Source organism: Lactuca sativa, chromosome 7 (assembly GCF_002870075.4).
Source record: "Lactuca sativa cultivar Salinas chromosome 7, Lsat_Salinas_v11, whole genome shotgun sequence".
Lineage (NCBI taxonomy): Eukaryota > Viridiplantae > Streptophyta > Magnoliopsida > Asterales > Asteraceae > Lactuca > Lactuca sativa.
This window is the reverse complement of record NC_056629.2, coordinates 51579072-51597853: the sequence shown is the minus strand read 5'-3', so window position 1 is coordinate 51597853 and position 18782 is coordinate 51579072. Positions and strand designations below refer to the sequence as shown.

Genomic DNA, 18782 nt, shown 5'->3' with positions numbered 1-18782 from the left:
TCCAAAACGAAATGTTGGTGCACCACTGGTCCAATTTTAGATAGTCTGTGTGGTTTTGATCCCTATGGTTGTATTTTCATGTGTTTTTGGTCCACATACCACCTAAAATGACTAATATGCCCCTTAAATAATTATATTTTAATTTCTTTTATTTATTTTCTTATTCTTATAATAAAATAAAAAACAAAATAAACCCACCACACATACATACACACACACACACACACTCTCTCTCTCTCCCCCCTCTCTTTCTCTCTCTCTCTCTCTCTCTCTCTCTCTCTCTTTCTTCATCTGCCATCACAACAACCTCATCTCTTGCAATTCTCTTATCCTCCCATCGAGCAAACTCTACCGAACCCCCACCTGTCTGCCTTGTTCCACCGGACTATTCTTCTGTCCACCTTCCCTTCGAGTTTCATCATTGGATGTCGCCTCCATTATTCTTGATGGGTTTTAGGTAAAACAAATAAACTAGAAAAACAATTCCTAAGTTCACATGCAACCTACTTTGGATCTATGTTTTAACTATTGAACATATAACTTTGAATTGCAAAACAAGAACCCTAGAGGAGAGAGGCTATTTTCGAAAATAACAAACTAGGGTTTAGGAGTTACATACCTTTCAATTGTTATAGCAAACAATTGACAATCCTCTTGATCTTGATCTTGATCTTCTTGGAAGCTTAGCACCACAAATGTAATGCCTCTAATGGAATCACACCCAAGAACTAGCAAGAAGGAAACTAGAAGGAGAGAGAGGGAGGGAGTATGCAATTCTCGTCCTAGGGTTTCTTCAAAATAAGGAGTGACCAAAATATGAACCAGGAGGCTCCTTATATAGCTGAGGGATCTAGGGTTTAGGGGAAACCCTAGTTATCCTTTGCTTAGGGCCTAAGCAAACCCAAGGGCCTTATCCAAGCACCTATGGATGAAATCATTAGGGTTTCCCCTATATATTCCGTCCACCCTCTTCCAAGGGGGTTCTAGAGCCTTCCACTCAACTATTAGATAATTGCAAACTAGTCCCTACACCTTACAATTAATACTTTTAACTCCAAAATTAATTCTGATTAATTTCTGGCTAACTATTAATTAAACATAATGATTTCTAATTAATATATTAATATTTTAACATATTAATAAATTCATTTATATTAATTTATTAATCTTATAATAAATTAATATTTCTCCTTTCATAATTTCCTTGTCTGGTTGCTAGGTTTGAGGGCAACCCAAAAGGACTGTGCTGCTATCAATTCAAGTACATACCAATTATAGTTATGGGATTAGACACCTAATCCAACAGTCTCCCACTTGGATAAGTCTGTAACTATAATTGCTAGTATGCCTTCTAAATTTGACCAACAAATTGTAGCTTCCAAAAAGCTGTTGCCGAACTCTGACCCAGTCAGTTACGTGTCCTAAGATAAGTGATCTCATGACCCTTCGTTCTACTATATATCCCTAGATATAAGACATGGAATACAATCAATCTCTTTGTCCAGAATCTATGTTTCCCGATTTCTGATTTGTGATGATATAGGATTTCTAATCGAACACATCAATTTAGTCCTGGCTGGGCCCTGCACAAAAGTCAACACCAAATCATCGAGGGGCCCACATATATCGCTTTTCCCATTAGGGCAAAAGGAACGAATAAACATTGACTCATATGCTTGTATCTTTTACTCATCAAACCATACATGACAATACGTTTTATAACACCAAGTTACTGATGCGTTTTCGTATCACCAATGTATAGCCGACTTGCAAATTACAACTCATATATATTTGTTTCAAGATCATAGATATTATCGTCTCAGTATTACTCGTGATGAATTCCATGAAGTAATACTCTGAGCGTGGGTTTATCCAATACTCAAATCTCACTCTCTGAGTACTCATGAACATTGCAGCAATTCTATTTCTATGTCTATCCTTAGACAATCTGCAATCCAATTCATGACAGTCTTAATTCACTACTTACTTCCAAAAGTACGAGCGACTGTGGAGTTTGAACAATCATATTATTCGGGAAGTAAAACATGCAAAATATGAAACACAATAATAATCGAATCCAATATGGCCCCAAACTTTTGAGTGTAAATAAAACTCCTTTTATTTAGTCACCATATTAATTACACATTATTCATTGTATAATGTTTCGAGTAATCAACCTATCACTTGAATTATAACATTAATTGTCCCATGTTCCAAGCATGCACACTTTGTTTCCCATGGTCCTTACTTTGTGAAATAAATCAATTGAAAAACTTTTCCAATGATGCTCATTTCACAATTTCCAATCCTTATTATTAGTGTTAGAACACAATGTTCTTGCTACTACTAGAATATGCTAGATTCTAACATTTTATGCAACGATTCTTTCGCAAAGTCATAGCACAAAAGTCACCAAGACTTGGCCAATGAAATTACAAAGTACTCTATCGGAAATTGTTACAAGATAATTCCGTAGACGTGAAGTCTCACATTCAAAGTACATTCCTTTGAACATCCTTCTTGCATAAAAGTTTCTAATCTAGGCACAAACTCTCAACATCCAACTCCTAATATGGAAACATTTCCATATTTGCCATATGACAACTTACTCTTAATAGAATCTTATCTAATCATAATAATGTTGATATGGTCCATCCAATACCATACTTCCAACTACTCACAAGCGACCAATCCTCAGCGAACTTTGGATTGTCCTTTGATAGTTGTTTAATTATTTTAGTCAAAACCGATTCTAGTCCCTTTTTTCTCTTAATGTGCTAGACATTTGGAAAATTTTAGAATGATCAAATATTAGAGCATTTGCAATCGATCCTATACCCGAAGCGTATGGGACACGATGCATAATGTCTTACATAAAGATATGATACTTTATCAATCTTCTGCCATAATATTTTATGTGTCACATTCTCACAATTCGAACTATGAAGAGGGATGTCGTAATCATAATCGAATTTTGAGAATGCACTATGTATCCTTGACTAAATTTATTAACGTTTCTCGATCTAAGCTTTAGAATTTTGAAGCGAAGTATAATATTCTCTCCCTTAATTATAGCAAAACAACTTTTCAACCATTGCAACTTTGCAAAGTGAATCTTTGTTTTCTATAATTAATATTGCTAACTTGCAATACTTACCATAATAATCATGCTCCCACTAACATGATGATTATTTTCTTACCAGCATAACACTTATGCTCCCACTAGCTTTGACATGTATTCAGAAAACAGTTTAACTTCCAGAAAACAATGCTTATTGAATTCTTTAAGTTCATATTTCTAATACCTAATGCTTTGATAAGCCTTTATCAAAGCTTCTTAAACTTATACACCTTTGCTTTAGGTAGCTCATATGTGTGTCTAAACGATTCAGAACTTATATCAATAGATCTCAAATGTTAGACTAATTGCCAAATCTCACAATTCTAACTATGAAAAGGGATGCCGTAACCATAATTGAATTTGAGAATACAATTTCCACAATTGCTATCTTCTTAAAATCTCTCTCAGTGAAAGCATTTCCTCACATTCATTTTCATGAAGGAGGGAATCTTATGACACTTAGATTTTGTGGTGTATGAGTTCCTATTCATGTGAATTTTCCAAAACCAAAGTTTGTGACAAATCCAAACTCATATGGACTGAACTTTCTTAATCTTGATTTCTTGCCTCATGGTAACACGAGTGCCCACCATGTCTTCCAAGTGGTTTAACAACTCATCCTTACTTATCAATGTACTTTCCATTGATCAAGGTGCTATGTCTTTATGCATTCACATGAGAACTCATAGAACTCACAAACATAATTAACTCAATTGGAATGGCACAGAAACAAAAATAATGTCATCATGATAGGTTGTAAAGATCAAGTCGTGTGCTAGTGATGATTGATAAGGTTTATTCTTGATTTGTTCTTGAAACCTTTTTCAAGATCATTAAAACCCACACTGACCTCTTAACATATATGACTCTCTTGTCAGGAAACTTTCCTAGACAAAACAAATATTCAAGAGTTAGTGTAGTTTTTATCAAGATAAAACACTTCACAAAATTTGTCCTAGTTGGTCTTTGTCTTATCCAAGACATCACAACTTACCAATTTCAAATGTGCAATAATAAGAAAACTATTCAAAATTCCATATTTGATGAGTGTTATAAACCTTCTCGAGACTTGTCACTCAATTCACAATCTTGGAGTATAACTCTAAGACTTGATGTTGGAACGAATTATGATTGACTTCTTGATTTTAAGCATTTCTACAATTCTCAATTCCTCTTCTTAGACATGCAAATGCACTAAGACTTACTTAGAGGATCAATTGAGATATGGTTCCTAATCATTAAGACTTATCATAAAACTCAATAAAAGTACTCTCCCTTCTTCTTAGAATAGAGAAACTTTTATCTTTCTGCCTACTTGATTCTTCTTATTCGTTCAGCTATTGATTGAAAATCTTTCGATCAACTCAGAATTATACTTAATCTTATAAGTATAACCATATTTACTAAACTTTAGTAAATCATGATGAATATTTTTATATGTATCCTTGTGGTGGACTTGATCAAAGCACAACCTAGTGTACTTGATCTCCTAGTCCTTCTCTCGACACTTAGCCAAAGAATTAGTCTAATTTCCAAATATGAAGTTTTTCATTCATCACGCAACCAAGTTGCATGACTCCAAGTTTCTATCCAACTGAAACTTGGGAGATGAGAATCTTCCTTTATTTGGCAAACTCTCGACATTTCCACAAATGACATAATTAAGAATCAAATCCATTATTGATAACAATACATAAGCATCAATTTTTCATAATGATTTCATTGCAAGGATATATAAAATTATTCAAACCAAAAATTTTATTTTATTCATAAAAGCAGCGGAAAACATGTCCTTACAATGCAAAATCAATTGAAAAACTATGTTATTAGCAAATCTATCATAACTTTCTAAGCTCAAAATCTGATCTTTGAATCCATGCGACAGTGATCCATTTCTTCGTGATCAGACTCATCTTGCTTTTCCATCAAGCTTCCTCTCTTTTCTCTGATCCTTCAAAACATTCAAATGTAATCTTATCACATTATGTATTAAGAATCAATGAATAGGAACTTAATGGAGTTAGATAGTGGATTTTACCTGAAGCAGAGCCATATTCCTTGACTCTCCCATTTCTTGGACTCTTCAGGTTCTCAGGGCAAATTTGTATCCAACGCCCCTTCTGTTGGCATCAGAAACAGGTGGGTTATTTTGGAATGTCCTTGAAAGCATGGTTGGTTGATTCACCAAACAAATATGTTCCATTGCTTTGCCAAATCATTTCTGATTCAGCAGCAATAAGCATGTAAGTTAGGTCAATGAGGATGGCGTCAAGATCCATCATATAATACTCTCTTTTAAACTTATTATATGATTCCCGGGAGTGACTGAAGAACCCAGTCCACAACCAACTTCTTGGGAAAGGTCGCACCCAACATTATCAACTTATCGATGTGTGATTCCATCCGTAGGACGTGAGCACACACGTGTTTACCATCTTCATGTTTCATTGCCAATAGGGTTTTAGTGATATTGAACTTTTCAATCCTTTGGTATTGTGGGTTTGGGAGAACAACGGGAGGAGGTGGAGGAAGTGAAATCAATCTAGTCCACATGGCAGGGATTGATCTTTCACCTTCATTGTGGAACAGATTTTCACTTTGAGCAGGAATATCTTTTCCTTTGGATTTGGGAATACCATGGTTAGATTCAGACATCTACACAACGGGAGAAATCAAGTTAGTTGATTGAATCCTTAATAAAACACCCAAAAGAGATATTAAGGCTAGGATCCAACACAATATCCCACAAATTGGAAGAGGGATGCCGTAATCCAATTTGCAGAATATTTGAAGGTAGGTAAATGACGATTTACCAATTTCCACCATGAAAAACGAAAAAGAAGGTCAAGTTTTAAATGTATTGGAAACTCCTAGATCTTTTGAGATACATTGAAACTATTCAATGGCATGTTTTAATCTCGGATTATGCTCTTCTATTTGTGACTGGGATGCCGAGGATCACAAACAAGATGTGAATAACCATGCAAATGTGCTTGGTAACCTCATTGTCTTTATCATTAACTATTGATGTGCCGGTAAACCACACACGCTCCATCAAAATGGCAATCATGAGATACCCATTACTACTCTTTATTAGTGTCTTTTAGTGTGTCGGTTAACCACACACGCTTCACTAACGGCCAATAAAGCATAATGTGCAATTTCATGGATTAGCATACTTTTTCACATTTTTTTCTAAAGTAACTAGAGTTGCGATGTTGTAAAATAATGTTCTAGTACTTTCTTTATTAACATTATACTTTTAATGAGATGTAGTTGTCCTATCAAATCTGTTCTGTTAACGACCCTCCACTAATCAAGGAAACGGTGGGTGAGAGTGGACACCCATTCAACTATCATTTTATAGGCAGTTTCCTTATACCCCCCTTATAGATTAGCTTCGTGAATGAGGCATACTAGCGATTTGACCGACCATAGTCTTATACATATATAATATTTAACTTTTAATTATAATATATATAAGGTGTGTTTTAAACTTTTAAAACTTTAGGGTTTATATGTAAATTTCTAAAATTAAGTCATTAATTTTAAATTTAAAATAAACCAAATAAATAGATTTAATATTTATCTATTAAATAACTTTTAATTAATTTATTAAATATTGTAAGGATTATCTAATCAAATTAAACAATTAATTTAATCCTAATCCTTATCCCTCTAAATTTCGAAAATATGGGGATATGATAACTTCCTTATTTTTCTCAATCAAATAACTAGATTTAATATTTATCTATTAACTATTAATTAATTAATTAAATCTTGTAAGGATTATCTAATTAAATTAAACAATTAATTTAATCATAATCCTTATCCTTCTAAATTTCGAAAAATTAGGGTAAAGGATAATTTCCTTATTCTTCTCAATTGTCCAATTAGGCAATAATTATCCAATCAAGTAATAATTATCCAAAATAAGATAAAACCCTAAAATAACTAGCAAATTTCGAAATTAAGGGGAGGAGGCTAGGGTTATCCAAAACCCTAACCCTAATTACGATTAGGGTTCATGGAGGTTAGGGTTTTTCGAAAACCCTATGAACCAATAACCCTAGAAATCGAAAATTTGGCCTTTTAGGGTTTAATAGGTATAAACCCTAATTTGCAATTCAACTATTATAGCAATTCAATTTAAAACAAACAATGGCTCTGATACCACTGATGGGTTTTAGGTAAAACAAATAAACTAGAAAAACAATTCCTAAGTTCACATGCAACCTACTTTGGATCTATGTTTTAACTATTGAACATATAACTTTGAATTGCAAAACAAGAACCCTAGAGGAGGGAGGCTATTTTCGAAAATAACAAACTAGGGTTTGGGAGTTACATACCTTTCAATTGTTATAGAAAACAATTGACAATCCTCTTGATCTTGATCTTGATCTTCTTGGAAGCTTAGCACCACAAATGTAATGCCTCTAATGGAATCACACCCAAGAACTAGCAAGAAGGAAACTAGAAGGAAAGAGAGGGAGGGAGTATGCAATTCTCGACCTAGGGTTTCTTTAAAATAAGGAGTGACCAAAATATGAACCAGGAGGCTCCTTATATAGCTGAGGGATCTAGGGTTTAGGGGAAACCCTAGTTATCCTTTGCTTAGGGCCTAAGCAAACCCAAGGGCCTTATCCAAGCCCCTATGGACGAAATCATTAGGGTTTCCCCTATAGATTTCGTCCACCCTCTTCCAAGGGGGTTCTAGAGCCTTCCACTCAACTATTAGATAATTGCAAACTAGTCCCTGCACTTTACAATTAATACTTTTAACCCCAAAATTAATTCTGATTAATTTCTGGCTAACTATTAATTAAACATAATGATTTCTAATTAATATATTAATCTTTTAACATATTAATAAATTCATTTATATTAATTTATTAATCTTATAATAAATTAATATCTCTCATTTCATAATTTCCTTGTCTGGTTGCTAGGTTTGAGGGCAACCCAAAAGGACTGTGCTGCTATCAATTCAAGTACATACCAATTATAGTTATGCGCTTAGACACCTAATCCAATAATTCTTTCTACGAGCGACCCAAGGTCGTCGATTCTGCTGCTTTGCGTCTCTCAGATCGATGCCGAAGACGAGGAAGAAAAACCCACAAAGGGTCACCGGTCTCGAAGAATCTATATATTTGGAAGAATTCTTAGCTCGTCATCGCTTTAGTAAGGATTCACACACACACTTCTTGAAATCGATTGAGAAGTAGAAGACATAGCAGGGGACGAAATCGATATCAAATTTGTCAAGATTCAACCACTTTAAACCAATAAACCCTAATGGATCGATCAATATGTGTTTGTGTATGTATTTTTGATCGCAGCTCTCAAGGATCCGATTTAAAAGGTGATATTTGGTGGTTTGGGAAAGGGGTGAAGGAAGGTGTTCGATTGTGGGTGATTAAGGTGACTTGTGGAATTTATGATTTTGGTTTTGCTTAGAAGAAATCCGAGAGGGGAAAAATGCGATCTTGGAAGAAGGAATGATTCTGATGATGAATCGCCTTCACAAGTGTGGAAGGTTGTCAAGCACATAAGGTTATACCATTGAAAACGACTCACCTTTGGCTGACCCACACACTCTGTTTTTGTTTCTTCTTCTTCTTCAAAGCCTCACACAACTGTGTTCTTTTACTTTTGCACCTATATAATATTCATCATAATATTTTCTCCTTCTCTTGCAAATTAATGAACAACAACTCCAAATTAGAACCAAATCGATTAGAAGGGTAGTGTTGATGGGGAAGTTTATCAGGCATGAGGAAGGAAAGATGGGGCTAAGGGTGGGATTGGATGTTTATGGTGGAAAATGGTGGCAGTCAATGGTGATGGTGGCGAACGGTGGTAGAAATCGGTGGTGATGGTGACGACCACTAGTGGTGATATGTTCTTTCTTGAGTGTGTGTGTGTGCATTTTTGTTGAGAAAAAGGGAAAGAGAAATGGTGGGTAGACCTTTTTTTTAAGTTTATATATATATATATATATATATATATATATATATATATATATATATATATATATATATTAATTTAACATATATGTTTCAACAATTAAAGAAAATTAAAAATATAAGTTATAAGGGCAAAATCGTCTTTTCAAGTGTATAGGGACCAAAAAAAGTAGAAAGATCTAAAATTGGACCAGTGGTGTACCAACATTTCGTTTGGACCAAAACTACATATTTTTGCCAACCACATGGACTATTTTTGCAATTTTGTCTTAAAGGCTGTTTCATAAAAATGCCAAATTGCCAATCAATCATCTAAAATCTAAAAATTCATAATGAAATCCTAGCCCAGCTTGCGAAAATCTGGCGAATGGCGCCCATATTTTGAATTCTTATAGCAAAGTGGGCCATATTTGGGCTTACAAATTGATATCCGTCTTTTCCAAAAAGATACAACCAAAAGTAGATTTGTCACCTCCAAAATTTGAATATTCAAATTTCAGGCATATATTTTCTTGTAAATACTAAGTATCCATAAGTGGTGTGAGTGACAATGTAAAAAGTATGATAATTTTTGAAACAATGTATCAAATTTGAATTAGTTTATTAAAAAGCCAGAAATACAAGTTTATATGAATATAACTTTCATATGACAATATCGACCTTGAAAGATTTTTGTAGTTGATCTATTCAAAAATTTATATTATAGGAACATTGATTTATTATTAATTTTCCCTTGTAAATTAATGAAAAAATGACATAAATATGATAGTCGTCTTATTCACCTTGTCAATGTTTTTTGAAATTATGGTTCTTTTTATAAAAGTAAATAAATTTGATGAGACTTTGGTCTCTTTCCAAAAAAAGAAAAAGAAAAAAGAAAATAATGATTCCTTTTCTCCCTTTGCTAGAATCCATGACTAGTCTCATAAAATACATCAAATATGTTATATTCAACATGTAGCTAACTTAGTTGACAACAATGACTAGATTTGAATAAAAGATTTATTGAAGGACCAAAAAATATATATTTATTGTTACATAAAGTATAATACAACTATTAAATAACATTTTTAGTTCAACCACTATTTAAAAAGGAAGTTGTGTTTCTATGACTCTCAAAAGTTATTAAAAATGTAAATTAATCGACCTATACAAGGTTTGTATTTAAACACATAGCTCCACAAAATCGCTATATACACACAACCTAGATCAATAGCATTTATAAATATAGTTGTAAAACTTTAAAGCACGTATCATAATTATCATATTTAATACCCCTATGAAGTGAGGAAGTTTATGATAAAAATTTGTGAAAGTATAAGGGGCAAAATGTAAAATACGAAACGATCACGTGCACTGCACCAACTAACGATGGCATTTCAGACATATTTTTATTGTTTGAACTCCGAACAAAAGAGGGTCAACCAGAGAGAGAGAGAGAGAGAGAGAGATAGGCTTAGCGTTACAAAGATTTGTAACTGTAGTTGCAAGAAATTCCATTTTCTTATTCACACACGCAATCAGAAGCTTGAAGTTTAAGGAGTACAGAAGGCTTCCTTCAAGGGATTAATCTAGGGTTTTCATGTTCTTTGTGCCCACGGATTTATCGAGGTAAGTGGTTTAACTTCCACTCCTCTATATCGTTACATTACATAGTTGAAGTATTCCGTATTATCATGCTGGAAAATTTTAGTAGTGAATCGAATCAAGTTTTGTTGAATCTGAACTCGAATTTTTTTGAACTGGATTATGTTGTATTTGAATTTTAAACGAATTAGGATTTAGGACCTCCGGTACCTGGATTTGACTGTATTTTCATCAATTCGATTCTCTCGAACTTGAATTTGATAGTTCAAATTTGAAGTTTGAAAAGTTTCATGAACAGTGCTGTTTTGGTAGGATTCGTGAATTGAGCTTTTCCTAAAAGGTTTATTTTGATATTCGTTGAACTGTAGGTAGTGAAGAGGATGTCAAAAAACGAGCTCAAAAGGAGAAGTGGTGAGGGTTCTGGAAATGGAATATTGTTCAAGGATATCGATGTATTGACTAAAGCATTATATGAAGATAAAACACATCCCAGGAGCATCATAAACTCTACAGCTAGTAGCAGATCAAAAGCCATTGTAAAACCTCATCTCCCTGAAACAAAATCTAAATCTAAAATCAACAATGAAGATCGGTTTCTAAAAGACAAGAAGTCCATTTGGAGTTGGAACACCTTCAAATCTTTCACACATGTCCGCAACAAGAGATTCAACTGTTGCTTCTCTCTTCAAGTCCATTCAATCGAAGGACTCCCACCAAGTTTTGATAATCTCACACTCTGTGTCAAGTGGAAGAGACGTGATGGTGAGTTGACCACTCACCCTGCATCAGTTTCACAAGGTGTAGCTGAATTTGAAGAACTGTTGACCAACACTTGCTCTGTTTATGGTAGCAGGAGTGGGCCCCATCACTCAGCTAAATATGAAGCAAAACACTTTTTATTGTATGCATCTGTGTATGGAGATCCTGAGCTTGACTTGGGAAAACACAGGGTTGACCTTACTAGATTACTCCCTCTTACATTAGAAGAGCTTGAAGATGAAAAAAGTTCAGGAAAGTGGAGTACTACATATAGATTATCAGGCAAGGCAAAAGGTGCAAGTATGAATGTCAGCTTTGGGTATTCAGTAGTTGACAACGTTAAATCTCCTGTTCAAAGTCAAATGAAGCGAGGTGAAAGTCTTCCTGTTATGCCTCGTTCATACAATCGTTCTGTAGAAGATATAAAGGATCTTCATGAGGTTTTTCCAGTTTCAAAATCAGAACTTTCTGAATCTGTTAGTATGCTGTATAAGAAACTCGATGAAGATAAGTCAACCATATCTGTTGACTATGAAACCAAAAGAGATGTTCAAGACTTTGACACTCCTGATCCTGAGAAAAGTGAGTTTTCTATCCTAGAACAAGGAATAGAGTTTTCTGTGAAAGAAAAGGCAACACCAGAACATGACATAAAAGCTTATGAAGAGGAAGAAGGTACTTTAAAAGATCAGAGATTTGATGAAAAAGAATTAATCATGCAAGAATTGGAATTGGCCTTCAGTAATGTGAATGAAGTGTCAGATTCTCAAGAAGAAAGTGAGAATCTAAAAGAAGATGAAGAAGAGGGTACTTTAAAAGATCAAAGCTTTGATGAAAAAGAATTAATCATGCAAGAATTGGAGTTGGCCTTGAACATTGTGAATGAAGAATCAGATTCTCAAGAAGAAAGTGAAAATCCAAAAGAAGATGAAGAGGGTTTGAAGGGGACAGAAGCAGAAAGTGTTGCAGGTTTTGAATATGAAGAAAATGAAAACATGGAGGTTAAAATCGGTTATAAAGAGAAAGGAAAGGCACTGAAATTAGATCATGCTACTGAAGTTGTAGCTGAAGATTTCTTAAACATGCTTGGAATAGACCACAGCCCCTTCAGTTTGACTTCTGAAAGTGAGTCAAACTCTCCACGAGAATGTTTACTAAGACAATTTGAAAAAGATGCATTGACCAATGGTTCTTCTTTATTCAACTTCAATCTTGATGATGATGATGATGAAATAGGGTTCATTTGTGACTCTTCATCGACCTCAATGTTACCCGAAGAACATAACAAAACAAAAGCATCGATCATGGAAGACATGGAATCAGAAGCTTTGATGCGTGAGTGGGGTCTAAACGAGAAGGTTTTCGAATCGAGTACAAAAAGTCAAGTTGACTTTTCTCCTGAAGAGCCACTAGAGCTTCCTCCACTTGGAGACAATTTAGGTCCTTTTGTTGAGACAAGTAATGGAGGTTTTTTGAGGTCAATGAGCCCTGAGATTTTCAAGAATGGTAAAAATGGAGGGAATTTGATCATGCAGGTTTCAAGTCCAGTTGTTGTCCCTGCAGAAATGGGGTCTGGAGTTATGGATGTTTTACAAGGTTTAGCTTCTGTTGGTATTGAAAAGCTTTCATTTCAAGCAAACAAGCTCATGCCTTTAGAAGATATATCTGGAAAAACCATCCAACAAATAGCTTTAGAACAAGAATCATCATCATCCATCGTAGGTAAAAGTGAAAGTCAAAGATCAAGAAAATACGATTTGGGGGATACAGATCCAGAATATGTATCTTTAGAGGATCTTGCACCATTGGCAATGAACAAGATCGAAGCTTTATCAATGGAGGGGTTAAGAATACAATCCGGGATGTCTGATAATGAAGCACCTTCAAACGTAAGCCCAAAATCCATAGGCGAAGTTTCTGCTCTCGAGGGTAAAAGGGTAAATTTGGGAACTGGGGGGTTACAGTTGTTGGATGTGAAGAACAGTGGTGGAAACAATGGACATGATGATAATGATGATGGTATGGATGGGATGATGGGTTTGTCAGTGAGTTTAGACGAATGGATGAGATTGGATAGTGGTGAAATCGACGAGAGTGAAAGAACTTCAAGAATTCTTACAGCTCATCATGCTAGCGACATGGCAAGGGTAAAAAGAGGAGGTAAAAACAAGAAAGGCGGGTTGTTGGGGAATAATTTTACGGTTGCGTTAATGGTTCAGCTTCGTGACCCGTTAAGAAACTTTGAACCGGTGGGGACACCGATGCTTGCTCTTGTTCAAGTGGAACGTGTATTTGTCCCACCAAAACCCAAAATTCACAGCTCCATTTACTGGAGAAAACCTCAAGAAGAAGAAGAAGATGAGGTGAAAGTTAAAGATGTTGAAGAAGATAATAAGGTGGTGGTTGTTGAGGAAGAAAGTGTTTTGGTTCCTCAGTTTAAGGTTGTGGAGGTTCATGTTGCGGGTGTGAAGAATGAGAGTGAGAGTGTGAATGAGGGGGGTAAAAAGGGAATTTGGGGGTGGGGGTCGAATGCGAAACAAGAGAAGGCGGGATCGCGGTGGTTGGTGGCGAATGGGATGGGGAAGAAGAACGGGAAGCATCCGCTGATGAAATCGAAAGCTGCTGATAAATCTTCTGCTGGTGGTGGTGGTAGTTTGTGGAGTGTCTCATCAAAGGGGAAGGGGAAAGGGAAGGTGGATCCACCTGTTACTGTTAGGAACCCTAATGTTATCATTCCTAATGAAACAGTGAGGTTGCTAAGTGGAGCAGGCTTTTTATGAAAATAAAATGGTTTCTGTTGTCTACAGATTGATTGCTATAGAACTTATAAAGATAAAGATGTTTTGTTAAAAAGAAATTATGGTGCAAATGAATTTATTGGAAGAGGAACCTGTTTGAATCCTTGCTTGTGTACAGCTAAAGGCAAAATCCATGGCATGGATGATTGAAATTTCTTCTACTTTATAGCTCGTGTAGGCCATTTTGGCATTTTCTTATGTTGTGGTTTTAACTCAAAAGCCTTTTTCGGTTTCAATTTTCTTAGTTTGCAACGAATATTTGAATGTATTTATTTTGTGATTTGTATTATTTGGCAATATGGCATTTGTTTAACTAACTATTCAAGGGGTAAGCCTTTGAAGTTTGAACGGCCCTTGACCTTACTTTATTAGTTGTATTGTATTGTATATACCACAATATTTTCTTATGTAACCCTTTAGCTAATGTCTTGTATTGTATTGTATTTAAACCAATCTTGAATGCAACTATGGGACACCATTTCAAGGGTTCATTGATACACTTTACATCAGTGGAAACACACTCCAAGAAATAAGTGAGTTTCCAACAAAAATGCAAGCAGTCGTAAAAAATTATTACAACCGGTTCACGAAGAAAAAAAATATATTTTTATCAAATTACATTTAAGTTATCCGTTTTTTGATGAAGAATCCAAACTATTAGTCCCAACAATTGTCCTACTAAAAATGGGAGTCAGCAACATCGGAGATGAATCAAAATATCCAACAAAAGATATAGAACCACAAGTCATTTGGTATTAGTAGGTGTCTATCTTGTCCGTTCCAGAATAGGCGAAATCAAAAAACATAATTTTGAATCAAATATTGTAGTGATATTATGCTATTTTATTCCCAAGACAACACAAGACAAATTAATCAAACATGATTACAAGCAGTCAGTACATTTGAAGAACTCACCAAGCATCTTCTTGAGTTACTAGGAGAGAGAGAAAAAAAGTACATTTGAAGAACTCACCAAATAATCCTCAACGCAACAAGACATCGTTGCCAATAGTATAAAAAAAATTTAGAAGAAGCACCAATAATAAAACAATACAATTATCACCTGTAATAATTATGATATATCGATTTTTATAATGTATGTAATAATATGAATGTATTGTTTGTATGACATATAGGTCAATGATGCATAGTAGCACCCAATATGTATGTAATAGTATGAATATATTGTGTGTATGACACATAGGTCAATAACGCATAGTAACATCCAATGTGTTTGTTAGGTATGTGTCGTTTGTAATAATGTAGAATAGTATGTGTACTTGACTAATTTCATATGTTGTGTTTGTAAAATAATATCTATATAAGGATCTTTCATCCCATGAAATAAAATTTGTAAAATAAGTTTACTCTCAAAATTTAAAATTTTGTCTGTTAAAGTTTTTAACCTCTGAATAACAAATCATATATCCTAGAAATATCATCCAAGAATTCGACACGCAGACGAATATTGTGTATTGTGATAATATTAGTGCACTCTACCTCTCCAACAACCCGGTTCAACATCAAAGAACAAAAGCATATCCAAATCAAAGGTAATGACTCCTATTATCTTTGTTTATTCAATTACCTAGTCCATTTTATTCTTTTGTCCAACTAAACATAAGAACATGCATGTTATGAAGCAAAATGTTTTGATAATTTGTTAAACAGATCCATAAAAGGTAAACTAGAGATTCCAAGAAAAACATTTTCTTTTTGCAATTTCCATGGACAAGTTGATAAAATTAAAAAGATCTCAAGTCTTTCTACATTAACACCATCTAAATGACTAAAATAACCAAAACACCATATTAAAACCAACATTCTTTCCTACACTTGTCTCAAATTCAACCATCAAGGTCGTGCTCTCTTGGTGCTACAACTAGGACATTTATAGTGCTTAATATGCTCAGCTTTTGCAGGAGTAATCTTTACACACTTCCCATGAAACCACCTCTCACACAAATCACAGCAAATCCAAAACTCATCAGAAGCATAATTCTCTCCACAGGCCCCACACAATGCATCACCATGTTCATCCTCCTCCTCATCTTCTTCTTCCTCATCCACCTTACCATACTTCCCCTGAAAGGATTCAGATCCTTGCTGTTCATATCAAACATTCAACCAAAACAGATTTTCAATATATTATCAATAAAACAAAGTCTCTTAAATCATATCATACCCCTTTAGTGTTTGACTTTGATTTGTTGTTGTTGCTGTGGTTAGCCATCTTTGTTTGTTTCTTGGTGTTTCCACTCACGACTTCAAAGATTGTTGGGAGATCATTTATCATGTTGAACAAACGTTTCCTACATCAGAATGTAATGATTATAAAAGTAACCTAACCACCATTGATGAAGGAAAACAGAGATGAAAGAACCTGTCGGATTTGTCAAAACCAAATCTAGCACCAAAATAGAATGCTACAGAAAGTAGCCATGCATCACTGTGGACAGCAACTAAAGCCAACCAGTCGTTTTCTTGCATTCCATCTCTTGCAAAATTGATACCTAATGCAGGCTCAGGAAGCTCTGGAGGGACCTCTTCTGCAGGTAGGTTAACCTCCCATTGTTCGCTAGGGAATCCATACAAGCACAGATTTTCTTTCTCTGAAAACACCAAAACATGAAGTAAGTTTATAAAAACAAGAGTAGCCCCAATTGTTTCTATAGCACGTTTGATCCGAATAGCTCCAAAACATCACACAATTATCTCCTTTTTAAAAAGGAAATAGAAAACCTAATCATATATCTTCGGCTGATGAAATTGTAAAACATATGATACGGGGAGAAAGTGATAAAAAGAAGTTAAGAACAGCTGGAAAATTGAAACCCTAGGAACGAACCAGGATCGCACTGCCGGAAAAAATCTTCAACATCTACAATGCGAAACAAATAGAAGATATCAGATATTAGGAATTGAACCCTAGAGACTTGAAACTTGAGCAAATTCGTTGAGTGAGAAATTGAGATTGGATAATTAGGAAAGGAATTAGAAGAGATTAGGCGCACCGGTTGTGAGGGCCTTGATCATGCCACTACGACGGCCTTTGTAATCTCTGAAGACTTCTTCGACGGTCCGAGGATTGTATGCAGCGGCTCCGGCAGCGTCCATTGTCGCCGTCGCTCTCCGAGGAGAAAACACGTTCACTGTATGTGCGCTGAAAAGAAAACTTGATTTTCAGAGATGGATTTTAGCATCCATTAACTTCATATAAAACAAAAAAAGAACATGGAATTTTGTATTTGTGTGTGTATGAGAGAGAAAGAGGGGCAGATGGGTTTCTTTCTTATATAATATTGGTTGACTACTTTATTTTTTAGATAAATGCATTACTCCGAAAAATATTTTATTAGATAACACAATTCTCTTTTATAAAAGATATGTCGCAAAATAGACCAAAATACTTTTTGGTCAAAGGGTGTGGCTACAACCTACAGTGGCACCAAAATTGAGATAACCGCTTTAGTTAGCACTGACAAACGTGTTGTGTTGTTTTGGATTTTTATCGTGTCAGTTAAGGGATTGAGAGAGTTAAACCCTAAGACCTTCCTATATGGGGCAAGGGTCTGCAAATGAGGTCCGACATGGCATAGATGTCTAAGCGTGAACACCAGCCCAAAGGGACGTAAATGTGTTATGGCTTGGCTACAATCACAGGAGATTACAAGGCATTCTATTGGCTAGCCTTAAACGCTCACGATTTAGATTGTTCCTTATTGTTGTTGCTATGTAAAAAAAAAAAAAAACTATATTTAAATTGCACTAGCTTTTATTCATAAATTTCAACCATTTTATACATATTTCACACTATAAACATGGACAGATGCTAGATTTAGTATTAGGTGTTGTTGGTGACACATTTTTTTTTACGTAGTGGCACAATAGTAGAAAAGACGAAAAATCCGAAATTTTTTACTTTATGTCTGAAAAAAAAAACAGGGGTTGTCGATGTCATTAAGTTAAAGGGAGTGGTAACACTCCTAACACCTTGTCACATCATACTTTGAAGTGTCACCTCATTTTTGAATATTTAGCACTTAATCTTAGCATTTGGTAGAGAGCGATAACACTCCTAACATTCCATTTTTTTATTTTTTTTTCTAATTTAATTGAATTACTTTATTTTAATATAGAAACATTTTTTGTACATAAATATTAAACAAATTTTATTTTTCTAAACTACAAACAATTAATATAATATTTGATAATCAACGGTATATGTTTTACCGGTATTAAATAAGTTTGAACGTTTGATAATCAACAGTATGTTACAAAATATTGATATATCACTAATTTAACTTATTTTACCAATGGAATTGTTAAATTTAATTATTTATTTGTTTTATTATTATTATTATTATTATTATTATTATTATTATTATTATTATTATTATAAATGAACATTGTGATATCATTATGAAACATAGCTTTCATTTTAGAAAGAATCTTAAAACTCAAGGGACTAAGGTGTTGTTTGTTTTTTCGAAGCAAAAATGTCTGAAGTCTGTGGACCACCTCTGCAACCCTCTGTAGCAGAAG

At 34.5% G+C, this 18782-nt stretch overlaps 2 protein-coding genes across 3 annotated transcripts; one reads left to right on the top strand and one right to left on the bottom strand.

Annotated features, from left to right (window-relative positions):
• The first annotated feature begins 10494 nt into the window (after nt 1–10494).
• LOC111905372 (protein PLASTID MOVEMENT IMPAIRED 1-RELATED 1) lies at nt 10495–14554 on the top strand. Its single transcript, XM_023901073.3, has 2 exons — nt 10495–10704; nt 11049–14554. Exon 2 carries the CDS (start codon nt 11061–11063, stop codon nt 14217–14219), a length of 3159 nt encoding a protein of 1052 aa, XP_023756841.1. The 5' UTR covers nt 10495–10704; nt 11049–11060; the 3' UTR covers nt 14220–14554.
• A 1377-nt stretch (nt 14555–15931) lies between these two features.
• On the bottom strand, nt 15932–17490 carry LOC111905358 (PHD finger protein ALFIN-LIKE 5). 2 transcript variants are annotated; one of them, XM_023901060.3, is made up of 5 exons: nt 17252–17490; nt 17086–17118; nt 16621–16849; nt 16423–16549; nt 15932–16322 (listed from the first exon to the last, which is right to left on the bottom strand). In XM_023901060.3, the coding sequence occupies exons 1-5, from the start codon at nt 17352–17354 to the stop codon at nt 16092–16094; spliced, it is 723 nt and encodes a 240-aa protein (XP_023756828.1). In that variant the 5' UTR covers nt 17355–17490; the 3' UTR covers nt 15932–16091. The 2 variants fall into 2 exon arrangements, with proteins under 2 accessions (XP_023756828.1, XP_023756823.1); XM_023901055.3 differs by having other exon boundaries at nt 15932–16343; nt 17252–17486.
• Between the last annotated feature and the right edge of the window lie 1292 nt (nt 17491–18782).